This window comes from Haemorhous mexicanus, chromosome 3 (assembly GCF_027477595.1).
Source record: "Haemorhous mexicanus isolate bHaeMex1 chromosome 3, bHaeMex1.pri, whole genome shotgun sequence".
Classification (NCBI taxonomy): domain Eukaryota; kingdom Metazoa; phylum Chordata; class Aves; order Passeriformes; family Fringillidae; genus Haemorhous; species Haemorhous mexicanus.
The window spans coordinates 34,580,571-34,599,167 of record NC_082343.1 but is presented as its reverse complement, the minus strand read 5'-3'; the positions used below and the strand labels follow the sequence as shown (position 1 = coordinate 34,599,167).

The window sequence follows — 18,597 nt, the reverse complement described above, 5'->3', positions numbered from 1 at the left end:
AAGAGGTTGAACCTAGGTGTCGGCAAACCTTATTTTGTGGAAACTGAGATCCATTTTCAGGAGTTATGGACAGGTAGAAATGGTCTGCTGCTTGTGAAGGCTGCCAAAAATAGGCCAGGAAGTTGTTTCACTGAGCAGTGACAGGCTGATAGAGAGAGAACGTATGTCTGTGGGTAGGAGCATAAGAGGGAACTGAGTACTGCCACAGTAGTGTACAGAAATAGATCTGTACCTGGTAGGCTATTCATTGGGTTTTGCACTGGATTTTGATCATTCTTCCCCTGACACATTTTTGTACTACATGACTAAAATTGCAAGAAATATGAGGCTTTAAACAGTTTGTTTTATACTGCTGTCATTATCCCAGAAGAGAGTGAGCTGTAGACTCTAAATATAACTTGTAGTTGATGCATGGAAATTTATCATATAGTGTTTAATCATAAAATGATAGTAGGATTATCTTACCAGACTGTTGATGAATTTAGGATGGGGACAATCTCCTAACTTTCTGGAGAGGGATTTGGTTGTGGCTGTTGAAGGTTCCCCTTATTGCTTTACTGAGGTTTAAATAGCTCCTGTGTAATTTGCTCACTAACACATTCCAATAAGGAGACACAAATGGGAAAAGGAATCCCCATGAAACAAAGCCACGAGGGAATTTAGTCCTATTGAAGTAAGTAACAAGATTACCATTTTCTTTCAGAGGGTCAGGATTTTGACCTCTGTTAGAACGTTCTTCAGGAAAGCTAGCTTCATATGTGAAAGCTGCTGGCAGGGTGCATTTCAGCCCTGAAATGGTCATTAGCATGTGCTTCTCAATAGGTCAGCCAGAAGTGTCCTGTTTGTTTATCTGAAGCAGACATGCTTTTCTGTAAGAGAAGAAGCCAGGGCTAATGAAGAAAGAGCTGTCCATATCACTAACGCAGACAGCCGCAGATGGCAGGAGAAAACTGTGTAAGCTGCTGGTGTGGGAGCATCCATATTCCTTTAAGAATCCTTACAATTAAATTGGAAGAGAGTGGAACAGCATGTCCATATGCTGTGTAAGTTTTAATTAAATTATTCTATGCTGAAAGGGTACACATGCTGTGTCCATGCTTAGAAAGGGCCAGGGCTGCCAGACCACATAGTAACAAGGATATATTTCTGAATCCCTGCCTGCAGCTAAAAGAGATTGGTTTTTTCACCTAGATGTTGTCCAACTTTCACTGCCTTTGAAAACTCAGGCCTAAAAGCCTAATTAACCTTTTGTTCTACTTCGGTTTTGCAGTCAAAAGTCTACATAGGCTTCATCAACTAAGGAGTATTAGTGTGAATAATTACCAGATCATTATTTTTTTTCCTTTCAAGTGAGTGAACTAATGTAATCAAGCATTTTTCTCTCTAATGTGTAAGTAGGACCACAAAGAACCATCTGTGGATATGTTAATTCATGCAGTTTAGTGTAATTACTATCAAGAAATCTTTTTCCCCCTCAGTAATTATCTTTTCAATGGGGTGATTTATTACATGTACACACATGGATGCCCTAAGGCTGTCATTAGAGCCAAAATACAGCTTATCAATGTTGCAACTTCTTTGTTAGAATCCACATGCAATGCTAATTTCTGGTTCCCTGCTTAAAGTTATACTTACTGTTTCCTTAGTCTGCTAATGGTTTTCTTGGAAAACTGAAATAGAATGGAAAAAACAGCTGGTGAAAAGGTTGGATTCATTTTTCAGGAAACTAATATATTGCCAACAGAGCACTTTAGAAATCTTATCTTGAAGAACTGGAAAAATACCTGAACACTTGCTGTTTTGCAATGAAGTAAAAAGTGCATGGAAGTTCTTTGAAAGTTCCTATGTTTTTGAAATTAAATGTTTATGAGTTTGCAGAAACTAGTACTTGTATGTTGATAGATCAAATTCTATAATCACATGCTCAGGGGACTTAAAGCACTTTTCCCTTGGCTTCATCATGATTTAAGATAAATTTTGAAGGTATATTCTTCCCTCCTACATTTGTCCCTAAAATACAGTAATAAAATTGCTTTCTCTGCATGTTGTATATTTATTTCACTACTTTTAAGTAATGAAAGAGCTTCATTAATGAGAAATGCTGTTTAATGTTACTCACTAAGTCAACAATCATCTTTCAAAGAAGTTCTTTTGTGATGATCATAGTGAGAAATAAATATATCTCCAGAAACTGGGCTGGGTTGCTGTTTGGACATTGATTATGTGTTTGAGAAGTGCAGCTCTGCAAACTGGCGTTCCGGTAAATTCCACTCAAAAGCACAAAATGAGTTGGACTGATTTCTTCTGCTGCTATTCTGCTAGCTCACAGAAATCAGTGGGTCATTTCTTAGAATAAGCAACTGTTTTTTCTCTGATTTAAAAAAACATTGCAATAGTTTATTTAACAACAAAGTCTTGGTTTTTGTTTCTTTTACCTCTCATTCTCACTAATCAAGTTATTATTGAAACAATCAACTATAATGGAGGCAGTATAATCTGGACATTGTATTTTTCTTAGAGGATATTAATAGTGGTTAATGTAGCTATAGCAGAAACATTTGGAACAGTATTTTGTGTGGTGTTAATAGGTTATTGATTGTAATTTATATTTCATAAGGAGAATAAAAACTGATGCCTGCTTATTGAGTCAATTTGGAGGTCAACCAGTCAGATGGTGCACAGTGAAGCCTAGTATTTAACTTACCAGAATGTAACAAATTTTCACAATTGACATAAATTATATGTTCCAATCTAAATTTACAGCATGATTTATTATGCATATTAAAGCACTTAACCCATGAAAACATCTATCAAGGCAGATATTACTAAATAACATGTAATGACTGACCACTAGGTCATTTTTAATTAAGAACTTGCCTAAATACTTTGGCAAATTCTAATTAGTATATAATTGATCTAGACAGCTTTCTTTGCTTAAATGCAGCAGAGTGTTTTAAGGGTGCGTGGTACCTTCTGAAAGTTGTTCTCTTTGCATCAGAAGGGGACAAATATTTTCCATTTGGTTTTATTACTTAGTAATTTAAACAATGTCAGTCAGTTTTTGATAAGCATGGAGTGGGATTTCAGAGCTAACTGTAGAAGTCCCCCTTCAGAAATTTATCTTTCCACAGTGCTTAGGCCTGTAGTCAGCTATTGAGATTGCTTGTGTCCTCCAGCCCCAGCCACTTGGGACAGAGGGGGTGAGATGGGCTGCAGTGCATCTCTAGCCACAAGTTTATTCTGAATAGTTCAGTGAAGTTACTAGGGCTGTGGTGGTCTGACTAGAAATCCCTGCTTCTAGAAGTTCCTATTCTTGGTCCAAATTTTATAAGAACCTTCTGGATATCATGACTGTCTTAGCTGAAAGCAGTTGCATATTTAGTTTTTCATACCTTGTTATGTGCTGCATTAAAAATTGTGAAATTATGTGTTGTTTTCTTCTAGTGCATGTAATATGACTTAGAAAGTCCGACTTGTTCATTGTTGAGTCCTATTGATTCATGTAATCAAAATTCACCTACCAAATTTGTAATATAGAAAACTCAATGATACAAGTGTGATCTATTGTTTCAGAAGAGGGGTTATTTTAATATATACTAAATCACTTAACATTCTTCAGCCTTGTTTATGAAAATTTTAAATGCCTTTTTTAGTTACTTCAGCATAAAATAGTAATAAAATCAAACCCCAGTCCCATTTTGATAGTGGAACTTATAATTTCCAAGCTGTCAGTTCTCCTGAAAAGAAATTTGACTGCATTATTTACATCAATAGTAGCAGTGATTTCTTTCAAAAAAGGCTATTTTGTTTGCATTTACATTGTTCAAAATTCTTGCAGTTACCCCTGACCTTTTTTAATTCATAGACCGCTTTTCTTGAGTAAAAATGGTTTCTTTAAAATAAGTAGATAGATTTAAATAAGGAAATATTAGAAGATTGCAGAACACGATAATAAACATGTACATTCAGTTGTAGAATTTTAAGATAATACTTAAATGTGGTTAAAATTTGCTAGCAGCAATGATTTTGATAAGCATAAATTCAATGTGCCAAGCCTGGAAATGAAAGAATGAATTTAATTTTATAGGAATGTTTCAAATTCCTGCATTCTGTGACCAAATATGGGCATTGCTCACTATCCGAAAAGGGTGGGCAGTGGCCTTGCTCTGTGTGTCCGAATGACTTACTAGTCTGGAGGCAGAGAAGACAGCTTTACACCACCTCAACATTTCTGCATGAGGCCAGCTGGGCCTGGGTGGTCTGTTGTAATGGTTACCACAGCCAAAACACAGTGAACTTCTCTTCCTAAATAGCCGTGCAGCTGGAAGCTGCCAAAGGGAAACGCTGCAGAGCTGATCCTCCAGCCATCAGCTTTTGTAGGGTGCTCTGTAGCAGAGCAGCTCTCTGTTGATCATTGGTCCTTCTGCTTGGGTGTAGCAGCCGTCACCTTCAGGTTGTTGGCCTGTTAACATGTAGAACAGAAGCAGGCTGTGGGGCTTTTCCATATTTGCTTGCTATTTCAGTAAAAAGGGAAATTAAAGGAGCTTTATGGTGTAGTAAATAACTCGGCATGTTTTACAGTAACCAAGCAAAGCATATTCTTTCAACAGTAAGTGACAGGTACAGATCTCGTTTTAAGCAGGCACAGGAATTTTTCCTAGGATTGGATGTTTACACTTAGCATGGTTTGTTATTCTTGGATAAAGGATACTCAGGCTGCGTTAAATGTCATTAATCCTAGAATAAAGCTGAAATGATTCATTTCCTGGATGTGATTGAATTAGTTATAACATTGCTCAAGGAAATGTGAGAGAAGTTGCTTGTAGGTTTCCAGTAAAGAACCAAAGTACTGTTGGACAGCAGCTAATGCAGTCACAATCACTGTTTTAATCTAATTTAAAAGCCAGTGTAGAATTGAAGAATGCAAGCAGAATATTGGAAGTTGAGACCCTCTGCAGCATGTCTTCCCCTCCAGCAGAGAGTTCTGTGCAATGTAATTCAGTTGAGAAAGAGATTCTACTACATTGTACTTTTCTGTACATAAATACCTCTGCATCACTGAGAGGGAAACCTTTCATTAGGTGTGAAAATGTTTGTCACTGAAATTTAAGTACCTTAGGACAGAATTTGAAGTTTTGATTGATGCATTTCTTTTTTGGTCATTGCAGTTCCCCAGTGTGCAGTGTATGTAAGAGAGCTGAACAAGTAAATCCATACTTGAGGAAATACAGGTGGAGATGTTGAAAAATCACTGGGGGTTTTGATCTTTAGGCAAGCAAGAACTGTTTAGAGAAGAGTAACAGATAAGGGTCAGGTTGTTTTTCAGAAGTTTCTTGCCTTTTTTTTCCCAGAGTGTTTAGTCCTTCTCTAAATCCCAGATATTAGAAGAAAATAGGTAATATTAACTGTTGCCTCCACTTAGACTGAAGGAAATTTCGTTTAGTATTGTGATACTCATGCAAATGTCTATATGTGGTCATGAGTAAAAACAGTTCTTCATCTGATTGTGTTAAATATATGTGGACCAAGATTCTAGTAAAGTCCTTTGGGGTATGTTTGTATGAAGCCTTGATGATTGCCTTACACTGGACAAAAATCCAAATAAAATTTCTTTGTTAACATTCATAGAAAGCAAGCAGGGAAAAACAGGAGCAAAGTAAATTTTCTTTTTGTTATTTGGCTTATCCATTCATTTCCATCTTTTATCTTCTAGTAATGGATGTAAAGTTCTTTGAAGATGAATCTGGTTTTGAACTTAGTAAAGCTATATAATTATTGTTTATAACAAGTTCAAGTTACTGTGTGCTTTACTTGATTAAATAAACACCATCTTATATTGTTCCCACCTTCCTGCTTTGCTTGGTTGGTTTTGAGGGTTGTTTTTTTCTTCTTGTTGTTGGTTTTTTTTCATTCTCGAAGATAGTACTGTGTTCATAGTTGTACTCTCTGCATAAGCAGGCAGGCATGCAGTTAGAAAATGGCTGTTATAGCTTGGTTTTTTTCACCAGGAAATTCAGTGGCAGTGAGTCATTAACACATTGCATTTTCTGAGAGCAGGCTGACTTAACACCCAGAAGACCTATAAAAATGTGTGGGAAGGTATCAAACACCAACGTTGTCGTTGTTAAGAGAGCCTGTTTTAAATTCTCCTTAGTGGGACAGATTAGCAGCAGTTTGGTTACAGTGTCTGGGTTATTTGAAGCTGGGAGCACAGTGGTTGCTCTGGAGAGCGTGGTGGCTGACCTCACCATATATCAAGCTGTGCTTAGAAAAGGGTATAGGAGGAACTGAGGCACAGCAGACTCAGCTGTGTGTGTACAGTGCTGTGTACAGTACTGCAGCAGCACTGTTAGACCCTGGTTGTGGCAAAGCTTCTGTGTATTTGGGTGAACTTGTGAAAGCAGTCACCAACAGGGCTGCTGGGATGGCATTTGGCTTCTCCTGCCATCTCAACTGATTGTAAGGATGAGTCAGACTTTCATTGACTACTAAATCCAGGGACACAGTGTGCCAAGGACTAGTTCCACGTATTTGGCATGGATAATACTAAAGGGTAACAGCAAAGAGTCAGGCTGTCAGTCAGTGCAGAATTGACAAGGCTTCTTTCATGCCAGTGGGATTATACCCATTTATTACCATTGAGAAAGGGTCAAGTCATTCATATTATCAAACACCAACTGTTAAAAAATCAATTATTTATTTACCAGTTCTGTATAAATTATAAATGACAGTGCTTACTGTGAGAGTTTTTATGGAGCCATATGAGGTGCTGTGTGGAATATTTCCTGGTTTAAATTCTCCTTTTTTTGTATCACTGGAACGGAGGCTTTTTACCAATGGAACTTCATTGCTCTGCTTTTCTCAAAAACTGAAAGTCTATAATGAGTTGGTCTTTGGAAAGCTTTATTTGCATATGTATGGTTTTATAGTACCTAGCCCCTTGGTATTTCCTCTGTGTAGATGAAGGCATTTGATCAAATTACTTCTCAAGCATGCCATCAGTTTGTATTTCTGCACAAGACATTATTCAGACATTTTTTTCTAGTTTTTACAATGGAGTAAATGAATTTTTATTACTATGGTAATGTAAAATTGAAATAGTTTTAATGTCCATATACAATAAATAGAGGGCTAAAAAAAAAATTCTGCTAATATTGAATCAGATTTCCTTTTGAGCTGCTTGAACAAGTTGATTCCAATTCAATTTGCACAGCTAGGCAGGCTGGCAGGTGGTAGGAAACATTTTGGATAGTAAATCTGAGAGGAATTTTTTTTTCTGCTCAAGTTGTTAAATAAACACTATTCCTATGTGTATATATGTTTCTTTTGAAAATTTGAGGTGTTATTTTTTTTTATCAGCTTCTGGCTTGTTTCTGTGGAATCCCTAGACAAGCTTGTGTAATTCAGCATAGAGCATCAGCTCAGTTATTCTGTGAGCTCATTGAGAAGACATGACCAGGAAAAGAGGCATTAAAGTGCACTGTAATTAAGTTATGCTGAGGCACTGGCACATGCACGATGATGTTAACTTTAAAAATTGGACAAATTTAGCAAAAGGAATATCTGTATCAGTAACTCTAGAAGGATTGTTAGTTGATATTTACATATATATAAGCTGGTACTTTAATGTAGCAGTGCTCACATTAAATAGCAATGGCAGAGCTCATGTGGATAGGGAATTATGTTTTTAGTATAAGACTTACAAGAACAGTTCATCTGTAAAGAGATTGAATACTGAGGCAATAATGACAGCATCTGTGAATGCTTCCTGCAGAATAGTTGAATCATTTGGAAAGAAGGATGACTGTGTATTCATGAATTATAAGAAGATCCCATGTGTCCACAAACCAGCCACTCCAGGAAATAATGCCTTGAAGCATTTATACTTCTAATATTCAAATAATAAAGTTTATCCATATATAAATTTTTAAACATTCCTTAAAATGAACATGGATGCAAATGAGTAAAGTTATATTATCTAATAAGTGAAGAATGCGTCATTAATAATTTTTAACATTTAAAATACAAATGCACTTTTGTTAAGCCATGTAGCTACTTACCTTCCTTAAAAACATGTAGAAGGCTAGAATTCTTCTCCGAGATAGAAAGAAAAAGTGCCATCCATTTCATGCTAACATATATGTAAATAGCAATGTATTTTAATGGTTAACAAACAAGAGACTTAATCTTTTTACTGAAAATAAGAAATGTAAAATCTAAGTCAAATTGTCATTATTTAAAATAAGCTGTCTTCCTTACTGATGTAAAACTTAAATGCTGTTTTCATGAGACAAAGCATTTCTGCTAATTCTAATTCCAGAAAAAGTCATTAAAAAAGCGATACATTATGTATGTCGCTTGGCAGACAGCTTCCATTTCCCCCCAGTCATATATGTTAGTTTTCCTGTAAAGAAAAACATATACTGAGAAACATATTTGGAAAGGGAGAAAGTTGTTTAAAAATGTCTGGATATTACAACGTTGGAAGTAGAGAAATTATTTTCATTATGTGTATCAATTTCTCCTGTGTTTTTCCTCTTCCTCCAAAATCTGTACATGATTTTTGTTCATAAGTGTATGTGTAATTTGTATAATTGTGCTAAGGATTTTCATTTTTAAATGAACCCAGATAATGGCATATTTCCTGTACTCAGAGTAAAGGATACTATCTCTTCCTCTAGCTTATTTCTGACATCAGAGAAAATGCTTTATCAAAGCAAGTAGAATCGTTTTGTGGTTCAGCATTTGAAGACTGATCTGACAACCCAAATTGCCAACAGATAGGAAATTCAATAGAGGGTTCTTGAGTGTTTCTTTGAATTAGCTTCTAGATATTTTAGAGTATTTTTTTCCATCAGGTTCTAGTTGAGCCTAATTTTGGAAAATAGCACATTAGTAATATGTCCTTTCCTCCCAACAATTTTACAGCAGTATCACTGTGTTTCTATTTAGGGATGTTTCAATAATGTCTTTAGTTTGCTAAATGTTAAGATTTAAGTTCATTTCCTTAATACTCACAAATTATAATGGTATTGGAATAGTGATAATCTTTCTTCTGGGATCAGTTGAGACTGTGTAGATGCTTTCAATCATATTTTGAGATTTCAGGGTAAAAGAAAGAACCTAGTCTGATGACGAAACTTCATAAAATTCAAGTACATCTGAAAATGTCTAGCTCGATAAATATTCTGTATTACTACAATCCTTAAACAAGATCCTCCTGTTCTTATATGGGATGTTATCCTGCTTAAACATTGGACAGGACAAAAAGTAGACTACTATACAAAAATATTTCAGCTATTTTTTCTACTCTTTTCTTACACCATTCTCCTCTTTATCTAGTCCACTCCCTCTGAGGTCAGAAAGTCATATAGTCTGGGAATTTCACTTGAAAATTCCTTTGAGGCAGAGCTGATCCTCTGTAATTCATGTGGTTTCCATCACATTTCATCCGAAGTCGTAGGATATAAATTATTACTCCGTGTTACACGCAGCTAAGTGCATAGAAGTGAAGTTTATCCAGGTGGTGTCAAGATATTATATTAGGTAGAGCACTGGAAGAGCTGAGGGATAAGCTCAACACAGTATTTGGAAAAAAAATGTGCCTGATATGGCAACTGCCAGAGTCTGCTCTACTGTACACTCTTGTGTCATGGGACAGGTAGCCAAACTTATGGAGAAAAATGAAGAAGAAAGAATCTTTCTGTAGGTTTCCAAATGCAAACTTTGGCACATCTGTTACATTTTGTATATTCAACCTCTTACCCTGAGTGATGGTGTTGAATTACGAAGCAACATACAATGAGGTCAAATATAATGAGGTTGATATTATAAAAGCTAAAAGGAAGGATAATAAATATATTTTAGATAAATTATCACTAATACCTGATTTTTAAAGAATTAACTGGAATTTCTAACTTCCACATGAAGTTTGTTTACCCAGCAGGGTAGGTGTTTTTCCCTAGCCTTGAGGACAGAGAGGAAAAGTGTGATGGAAAAATAATAGATGTAAATATTTTAAGGTAGCTCTATTTCAGTTCCTCTCAATTTTTCTGAAAGAGGAGATCACAATTTATGACACAGATAATTATGAATTAGAGGATTTTTAAATTTTATTTTTGTTACTATTTTGACATTTAGATTATCAGTGCAAACTATGTTGTTGTCCCCTGAAATAAAAACCTAGTTTGGCTGACTTAGTTCCAGATGGTATCCAGATGATTATTAGACAGGTCCTGTTTTAAGAGTAAGTGAACTACAAATGCAACCATGAGTGTGATATAGACCTGAGGCCCAGTGCTTGGGGAACGGGAGGATTACTCAGTCAGACCCTGAAAGCAACACTTGCACAGGTGGCCTAATAACAGCAAACTTTATTAAAGCAGTTCACAGAATTACAGAGCACACACAGTTGGAATGGACCCACAAGGATCATGAGTCAAGCTCCTGGCCCTGCACAGCACCATCCCCAGGAATCACACCAGGTGCCCAAGAGTGTTCTTCAAACACTGCTTGAACTCTGTCAGCCTTGGTGCTGTGACCACTTCCCTGGGGAGCCTGTTCCAGTGCTCAACCACTCTCTGGGAGGAGAATCTTCTCCAAATATCCAATTTAACAACTTATCCCTGATAAAACTTCAGGCCATTCCCTCGGGTCCTGTCACTGGTCACCACAGAGCAGAGATCAGTGCCTGCCCCTCCTGTTCCCCTGATGAGGAAGCTGTAACTGCAGTGTGGTGTCCCCTCAGTCTCCTCCAGGCTGAACAGACCCAGTGCCCTCAGCTACTCCCCATATGGCTGCTCCTCAAGGCCCTTCACCATCTTTGTTGCCCTCCTTTGGACGCGGTTTAATAGTTTAATGTCTTTTTTACATTGTGTCACCCAAAACAGCCCCCAGCACTCGAGGTGAGACTGCCCCAGCTCAGAGCAGAGCAGGACAATCCCCTCCCTTGCCTGGCTGGTGATGCTGTGCCTGATGCCCCCCAGGACAGGGCTGGCCCTCCTGGCTGCCAGGGCACTGCTGACTCAGGTTCAACATAATTGTTAAGAAGTTGTGTTGCCACTGCCACACCTGCAATTCATTCCATGTCAGGTGTGTTCTGTGCTCCCTGAAGCATGTTCTTGCCATCAGGTTCCTTGGGGCTACAGATGATGTTTTTGCATAGTGCTTCTTTCAGCATAATGAACCACTGAGTACTCTTAAATATAGATACTAATAAAAACTGTATTAAATGTGGCAAGCAGTGTTCTACCCTTTGTAAAATATACTAGATTGGTTAAAACTTGTCTTTGAATGTTCTTCTGAGCTGTGTTGAGCTGTGCAAACAGTCATCTAGTCAGGAGAAGAAGGGTCGATAAGCCGGTCAAAGTGTATTTGTTTTTCTAATTCAGAGTACTTAAGAATGATGTATAAATATAATTTTGTTTCTGCTATGTTCTCAGCAGTGTTTTAAAGGGTTATAAATCACATGTCAGTGTAGGGAAAAGTGTTGAATAAAGTGTTAACTTCTAACACTTATCCTTCATATATTTTTAAAAGAAGAGAGAACTTCTGAAGAAAAAAAATATTAGTACGTGTTTCAGCATGTGATTTTTTTTCAATTTTCCCACAGATATCAATGAGTGTCAGTTACAGGGAGTATGCCCTAATGGTGAGTGCTTGAATACCATGGGCAGCTACAGATGTACCTGCAAAATGGGGTTTGTTCCAGATCCTACCCTCTCAAGATGCATACGTAAGTATTTGGTACTGCTAATCGAAGTACCAAATTAGATACTTAGTTACATTTCAGATGAAGATGAAGGGCCCAACTATTCTCATCTGTCACCTTTTTTTCCTGTCCCCAACTAATATTCTGAGATTATTTGCTTTGTTTGCTCAGTGCTCCTGCCCCTTTTCTGTTTCTTTGTCCTGGAAACCTTGGTCTCCACCAGTGGCTGCCCGGGATCTTTTCTATCTTTTCCTGATCTTCTTGTCACCAAATCTTCAAGGCCATACCCAGCTCCCATGTACATTTTTCAGTTGCCTGGAGTTTCCACTTTTTTTTTTCCCTCTCCTCTCTACTAGTTTCAGCCAAAATCATCTTTATGTCCTGCTCTCCCTTTTTCCACCTCTTCAGCTTTGATCTGGGTTGTTCATTAATAAAGATTTAGGCCAGGATGGTCTTTGGCATATTTACCTTTTAATTAAGAAGAATTAAAAATTAAGAGATAATTAGGAGAAATAAAATTTGTGAATGATGTGAATGCAAATATTTCCCTCAATTAGTTAGCTTTTACTTTGGTTACAGTCAATGACCTCTGCAAGAAGAAAAGACAATGTAAAGAACAGCTCAATTTTTCACTTTTTTTTCGGTGAAGAATATGTACAAGTGAAAAATAGCTATAGTCCTAAGTTCTTTCTCTGAGCTATCTTTACATTTATAGAATAAAGTATAGTCTCAAGTCATAGGTGAGTTCTTTCTTTTTTTTTTCCTTGGTTAACTATCTTATGCTACTAGTTAATGACACTCAATTGCTGAGAGATTTTCTCAGCAGTTTGAAGAACTTCATACTGCTTTGCAGTTGAACACCAGAATAAAGGAGTTGGTTGTTGGGTTTTGGTTTTGCTTCTCCATGTCATGTTGAAAATCAGGTGTCTGTATCTTTTAAGTTATGTGAATGTGTTACCCAGAAGTGTTAACTTTATGTTAATGTGGATGCATAAATTAGAAAGCTGGATGGAACTTAGCTTTCTGTTACCTCATCCTAATCACAGTTTATGGCCTTTGGCTCTTCCACATTAAAACTAAGCTTAACAAAATGTAGGTGTGTAATTGTCTCTTTTATGAAAAAAAAAAAAAAAATCATGTATACTACTTAAAGCTTTTGCAGATTTATTGACATAGCCTACTTATAGATGGACATTCCTTTGGCTTTACAGCTTGACACAACTGTGTAGTGCCAGTGGCTGATCTTCAGCAGCTGTGTGCAAGTGAGAGTGATGATTCTCACTCTTGATTGTGGCAGCATGGCAACTGCTGGTCTTGAATTTACTTTTTGTTGTTGTTGTTTTTCTTTCAAATACTTCTTATCTTTGATCTAGAGTGAGCTGGCATTCAGGAGTGCTTGATGCAAAATAAATTTTTTTAATGTTGTGATTCTCATCTGAGATAGGTGTTTGAAATGGTTTTGGAAATCTAGTCGTGTTTCTCTGTTTTGCTTTTCATGTGAACAATACCATCCTCTCTTCCACTTTCATTGCAGCTGATAACCCTGTAGTTGCTGAAGAGAAAGGACCCTGCTACCGGTTTGTTAGTGCAGGAAAGCAGTGCATGCATCCTCTTTCTGTTCAGCTCAGCAAGCAGCTTTGCTGTTGCAGTGTTGGCAAAGCCTGGGGCCCACACTGTGAGAAGTGTCCACTCCCAGGAACAGGTAAGCACTTCCCACTAAAAATACAAGCTCATGCCCCCTGCCCCCTAATTTGTTATGCATGCTTTTAAAAAAACCAAAACAACCACCAGAGTATGTGGTTGGGGATAGAGGAAAAGTAACCCAAAATGTAGTTAATACTCTTCAGTTGTTAAAGGCTCTGGCAAAACGATGGCAGCTTTTGAGAATGCAGTGACAGAGCAACATGGGATGTAGTTTGTATTACAGATAGTAGGATATGCATGGTAATGTCTCAGCTTTCTCACTTTCCTTCCTATCTTTACCATCCATTTTGAGGAATGTGCTATTCCTTACTTGATACATGAAGCTCTCTTGTGTTATCAATGTTCCCTTGGAGTTCTGCTGTTATTTAAATATATAAGGAGTTCAAAAACATCAGCCTGTTTGGTCACCACTCTCACTTTGGCAGGTTATAGATTAAGATACCACATACCAATCACTGTTGTCAAGTACTTTTTATTCACTGATGTTGCTTAAAACTTAAATGCCCATGGAGTCTTCAATCAAAGTCAATTTAATATTGCCTTTTTTTCCCAAATGTATGGTCAAATTAATTTGTTTTAGCAGCATCATTGCCTGTTGTAATATGCATGATGTCCAGTCTCTTGAGTATTTTAGCCCAGGTATTTGTAGTGACAATCCACTGTGCTTAATTGAAGTTGCTGCTGCACATGTCACTGTCATGATTCAGGTCATGCATTTCTCTGAAGTATTTTATAAAAATTTACATTTTCAAACCAGCTAGCTGCTTTGGGAAATCCACAGCTACTATCAGAAATATTATGAGATATGATGAGCAGATTCCTTACTTTCTGAAGTTTGACTTACAGAAATGAAAGTGACAACCAGTTTTGAGCATTTCAATAGATTTTTTTTAAAGCCACTGTTTCCTGCACAACCATTGGGTCATTAGATCATTGATCAGGATTTTAAAAATCCTGTTCACTTTTGGATAAATAATATTTCTATGGCTTTTTAATGGAGAAAAAATATATTCTCATGAGATGACTTGCAATTTAAGTGCAGGTGTTTCACATCTGTGAGAATATTGCATGAGGCTTTATGCCCAGTAGTGTGTATAGTGGAGCACAGAATACATCCTTTTGCTGACTGCTATATAGTCACAAAAAATATATTGAGTATCTTATGGAATTGGTTATTTTAGTGATTTTTTTTCTTAATGAAAAGACTTTAGAGAGAAAATCTGTTAGTAGAAAATTCTGATGAGCTTTTCCCATTTAATGACTACTTGTGTGATTTAAAAACATGTTCCTTTCTGTAACAGGTTAAATTCATAATGTTTCAGAGTTTTCTATGAAATGTGTGAAAGTGGGATACTCCAGAAGGGGGTAATGTATTTACTGCAGCATCCCATGTTAGTATAAAAGCCACTAAAATAAAAAGCTTCTAAAATATTCATACAAAGTAAATCATCTCCTAAAGAGACACTGAGAGACCAGATTTGTATGCCCAGGTGTTGAGAGCTCTTATCAGAGCTGTGGTAGAATAAGGCTCACATTTCTATTTTGCATTTGAGAGAATATGACCTGAAGCAAGATTTCCTATGTCCTAAGTATGCATCTGAAGGGACAGACATCAAATTTTCTGTCTTACTTTTTTTGACCAGAGTTCCCACCCTCAGTTGGGTATTATGGCAAGTTTTGATATTAGATGTCCCAGCAAAAAGTATTTCCTTATTCTGAATCCACTCAATTTAATTAGTTTGACCCTTCATATTTTCTCTTACTAAGACATCATCAGAACACAATGTGCACTTAATGCATACTGATTAATGTATAGTTTAACTCATCTCTGGAGAGCTTTTAGCTAGTGCTTTGTGCTTTTATTTTAGATGCTAATTCATTTTAAAACCCTGATGCATTCAAAACAGGATTTGTGAACTTACCAATGCCCCACTTGGCAGATCCCTCAGGCAGCCAAGAATTCCCACACAGGAGACGAAATCTTTTTTGTTTCATCCCAATATGGCTTTACTTAGAGCAATAAGTACAATGAAGCACTGCCCCCTCAAAACTCCTAAAGGTCTCCCTGACCCTGACAGGAGTATAACTAGTGTCTTTGATGGGGAGGAAGACTGACTTGTATTTATTTTTACCCTTCTGGTAGAACTGCAAAACATGACGCTTAAATAGAGCACCTGTAGAGATAGAGCAAGTGCTGTTGCCTGAATTTAATTAACTTTTTCTGTAGCAGCTTTATAAATAAGGTTATTTCCTCTCTCTTCCAGTAGTGATTTGGCTTCTTATGATCCCCATCTTGTTTTTAGCCAGCCTTTTTCAATTCAGTGGAATTTGGATCTGGAGTGTTATGAGGCCTCTGATGTAGTCAGGTGGGATCCTGTGGATCAGTGTTGATACTGGTTGATAGTGTTCTGCTCCTCTAGTACGGGGCTGGTGAGGTTTCTCCATTTGATTTCTACAAAAAAGAAAATTATAGCAGTAGTGGTCTTCATTCATCATGCAGTATAGATGATAAAAACTATTTGCACATTTAAATTAATACATAGAAGGGATATACTGTTTGAAGGGAATTAATTTAAAAAAAAATCTTGATATATTGACAGATAAGCATAACTGAAGAAAAATGGTAAACTGGAGTGGAAAGCTCCTGTGAAAAACAGCCAGAACATGCTTTTGGGAGAATGCTCAGTCATATTAGCATGCTATGCATAGCTTCTCTTTAAGAAGTTTTTTTATAAATATGTATATACAATATGAGATTAAATTTCTTAGTGGTAGTCATTATATTTTCCACTATGTCAACATATTGCACTTTTAGACTCCTAAAAGGAATATTTTCCCATCCCAAATCTAGCTGCTTTTAAGGAAATCTGCCCTGGTGGAATGGGTTATACGGTTTCTGGCCCTCACAGAAACAAGCTATACCATCACCCTGCAGTTAGAGTACAGCCACCTGCCATTGGCAAGACCCCGATTACTCAACCTGTTGCTAAAGGTACTTCTCCTCCACCTCTCCCAGCAAAGGAAGAGCCAGTGGAGGCACTGACCTTCTCACAGAAAAGTGAGACTGAGATGGCTGTACAAGAAGGTGAGAGTGGGGAAATGTAGTCTTTCTCTATTTCTGTGCATGTGTCTTCCATGGTTTGTTTCTTTGCGTGGCAGCTGCGGACAGTGCAGGGCCGAGAGGCGCCGCTCGCCAGAGCAGAGCATTCCGTGATGCCCAGTGTGTGGCATCACAGGATTTACTCCTCACAGGCTATGGGTAGGTCCTGCCAGATGCTGAGACCATGGAGAGAGAGCGAGACTGCTTTAATCTCAATCATTTTTATTGTCAGAAGTAATACATATTTGTTGTAAGACTTAAAAATATATATATATATATATTTATGAATTCTAAAAAGGAAAGCTGCAATGGAAAATAAGAATTTATACAAAATTTCTGCCACTCCTTCCCAGAAAAAAAAAATCACATCTGTGGAGGAAGAAAACCCCAAACTACTCTTACTTGTCTAAAGAAAAGACAAATTTTAAAACCTTTTATTTTGCAATAAATCCTTGCAAATTTGTTAGTGGCAAATTATATATCATTATGACACTAATTTATCTTTAAAGCATTTACAGATGTTGATATCCCTTGGAAGGAATTGAAAAGGTTTCATCAGTGAGTTAATAACCCTTGTGCTTGTCAAATTGTTTCTGAGGAAGCAGGTAAACAATTGAGAAATCTACAAGGGAGCTGAATACTGAGTAAATAAACATTAGACAGTGTGTAGAATCTTATTCTGGTTTCAGGTCAGTTTTTACACTTGCTTCAGGAACACGATTTCATGTTTCCACTAATTTGGAATGAGGTTTGAGCCTGAATTTTTTGTGCGATGGCAGCGACCATTTTCAAATGTAACAAAATATGTAACAAAATGTTTTGTGAAAACTGATTAATTCTCTTTTTTCTTTCTGGTTTTAGTGGCAACTGCAGCTCCTGATCAGGTAAATGTGATGTAATTTATGTAGAAATTAGAATGCAGACCATGTCTGAGATGGGATACAGTTAACTGAAAGAATTTAGAATTTATGGTGAACAAACAAGTTGCTGTGGACTTACTGCTCAAACCCTGAGGCAAAAAGAGCTCATGTTGTTACAATGTACAACAGGCAGGTAGTGAGGTACAGGAAAGAGATTACTTTACTCTAATTTCTCTTAGAGGCATTTGCTGGAGGGTCTGGTATATATTACTCTGTCCCATTTCTGGAGACTGTATTTTACTGAAAAAATGCAGAGTATTAAGAAGAGACACAGATACTAACAGCTAGAGAAAATAAATCAGAGAGAAATGTTATGAAACTTTGAGAAGCATTTGTGACACCTGCTTATGAGACTAAGTTAATTTCTTTGTTTAGGGTGTCCTCTGTTCATTAGAGAAGAGCAAGTGTGTATCTCTGTGAAGTCCCCCATTCTGAAGGTTTCAGGTTCTCTGTGCTGGAGATAATGGGATTTGTTATGAATAATTGCAGCTCCGCTCCATTTCATTTTCCTACAGACATACAAGCATCTAACATTTCTCTGAAAATAAGATGATGGGTTTGGTAGCTGAGAAGGAACATTTCACAGTTGTCAGACACCTAGATTGATTGTATACTTTTGTGTGATTCTGAACTGCATTCAAATGCTATTTTTAAGCAATTAAAGACCAGAGAATGGAAGAATTATGGAGGGACAAAGCCAAAGATACAATTAGAAGCTCCAGGAAATGGCTGCTTCAAGTAAAATCAATGTTAAATTGTAAGCTATTGTATAAACATAGTATTCCATGTTCATTCAGGTTTAAATTGGTGGTGATTAATGATCTGCTATCAAAAGCCACTCATATGAGAATGTTAGCAGTGTCTCAAGCCAGGAGTTTGTGGGTAGCTATGAATTAAGAGAATGTTTTGAGAATGTTACATTTTTTTTATCGTTCTAGGAATTAGCTTCCATTGATCAAGAAAAGCAGCCTTATTTAGAGCCTGGGCAGCCTCAGCTTTCTCCTGGAATTTCAACAATTAACCTGCATCCACAGTTTCCAGGTAACTTATTTTATCTTTTCTTTCAGTGTGAGAGAGTGCTTACAGTTCTTAAAAGAATGGGAAAGTAGCAATTCTAACAGAGATTAATGAAAAAATTATTGGAGCTTCAAAAGCAGTTTCTC

General features: G+C 37.0%; 1 protein-coding gene across 9 annotated transcripts in view; it reads left to right on the top strand.

The window, feature by feature from the left end:
- The window catches only part of LTBP1 (latent transforming growth factor beta binding protein 1), a 189,431-nt gene that overhangs the window by 107,003 nt on the left and 63,831 nt on the right, over positions 1–18,597 (top strand). For 5 of the 9 annotated variants that reach the window (XM_059841317.1, XM_059841314.1, XM_059841315.1 and 2 more), the window contains 5 exons: positions 11,612–11,734; positions 13,245–13,412; positions 16,266–16,499; positions 17,376–17,398; positions 18,373–18,475. In XM_059841317.1, the coding sequence (XP_059697300.1) occupies positions 11,612–11,734; positions 13,245–13,412; positions 16,266–16,499; positions 17,376–17,398; positions 18,373–18,475 (651 nt within the window). The remainder of the gene's footprint in view (positions 1–11,611; positions 11,735–13,244; positions 13,413–16,265; positions 16,500–17,375; positions 17,399–18,372; positions 18,476–18,597) is intronic. The other 4 variants (XM_059841316.1, XM_059841321.1, XM_059841319.1 and 1 more) reach the window with 2 other exon arrangements.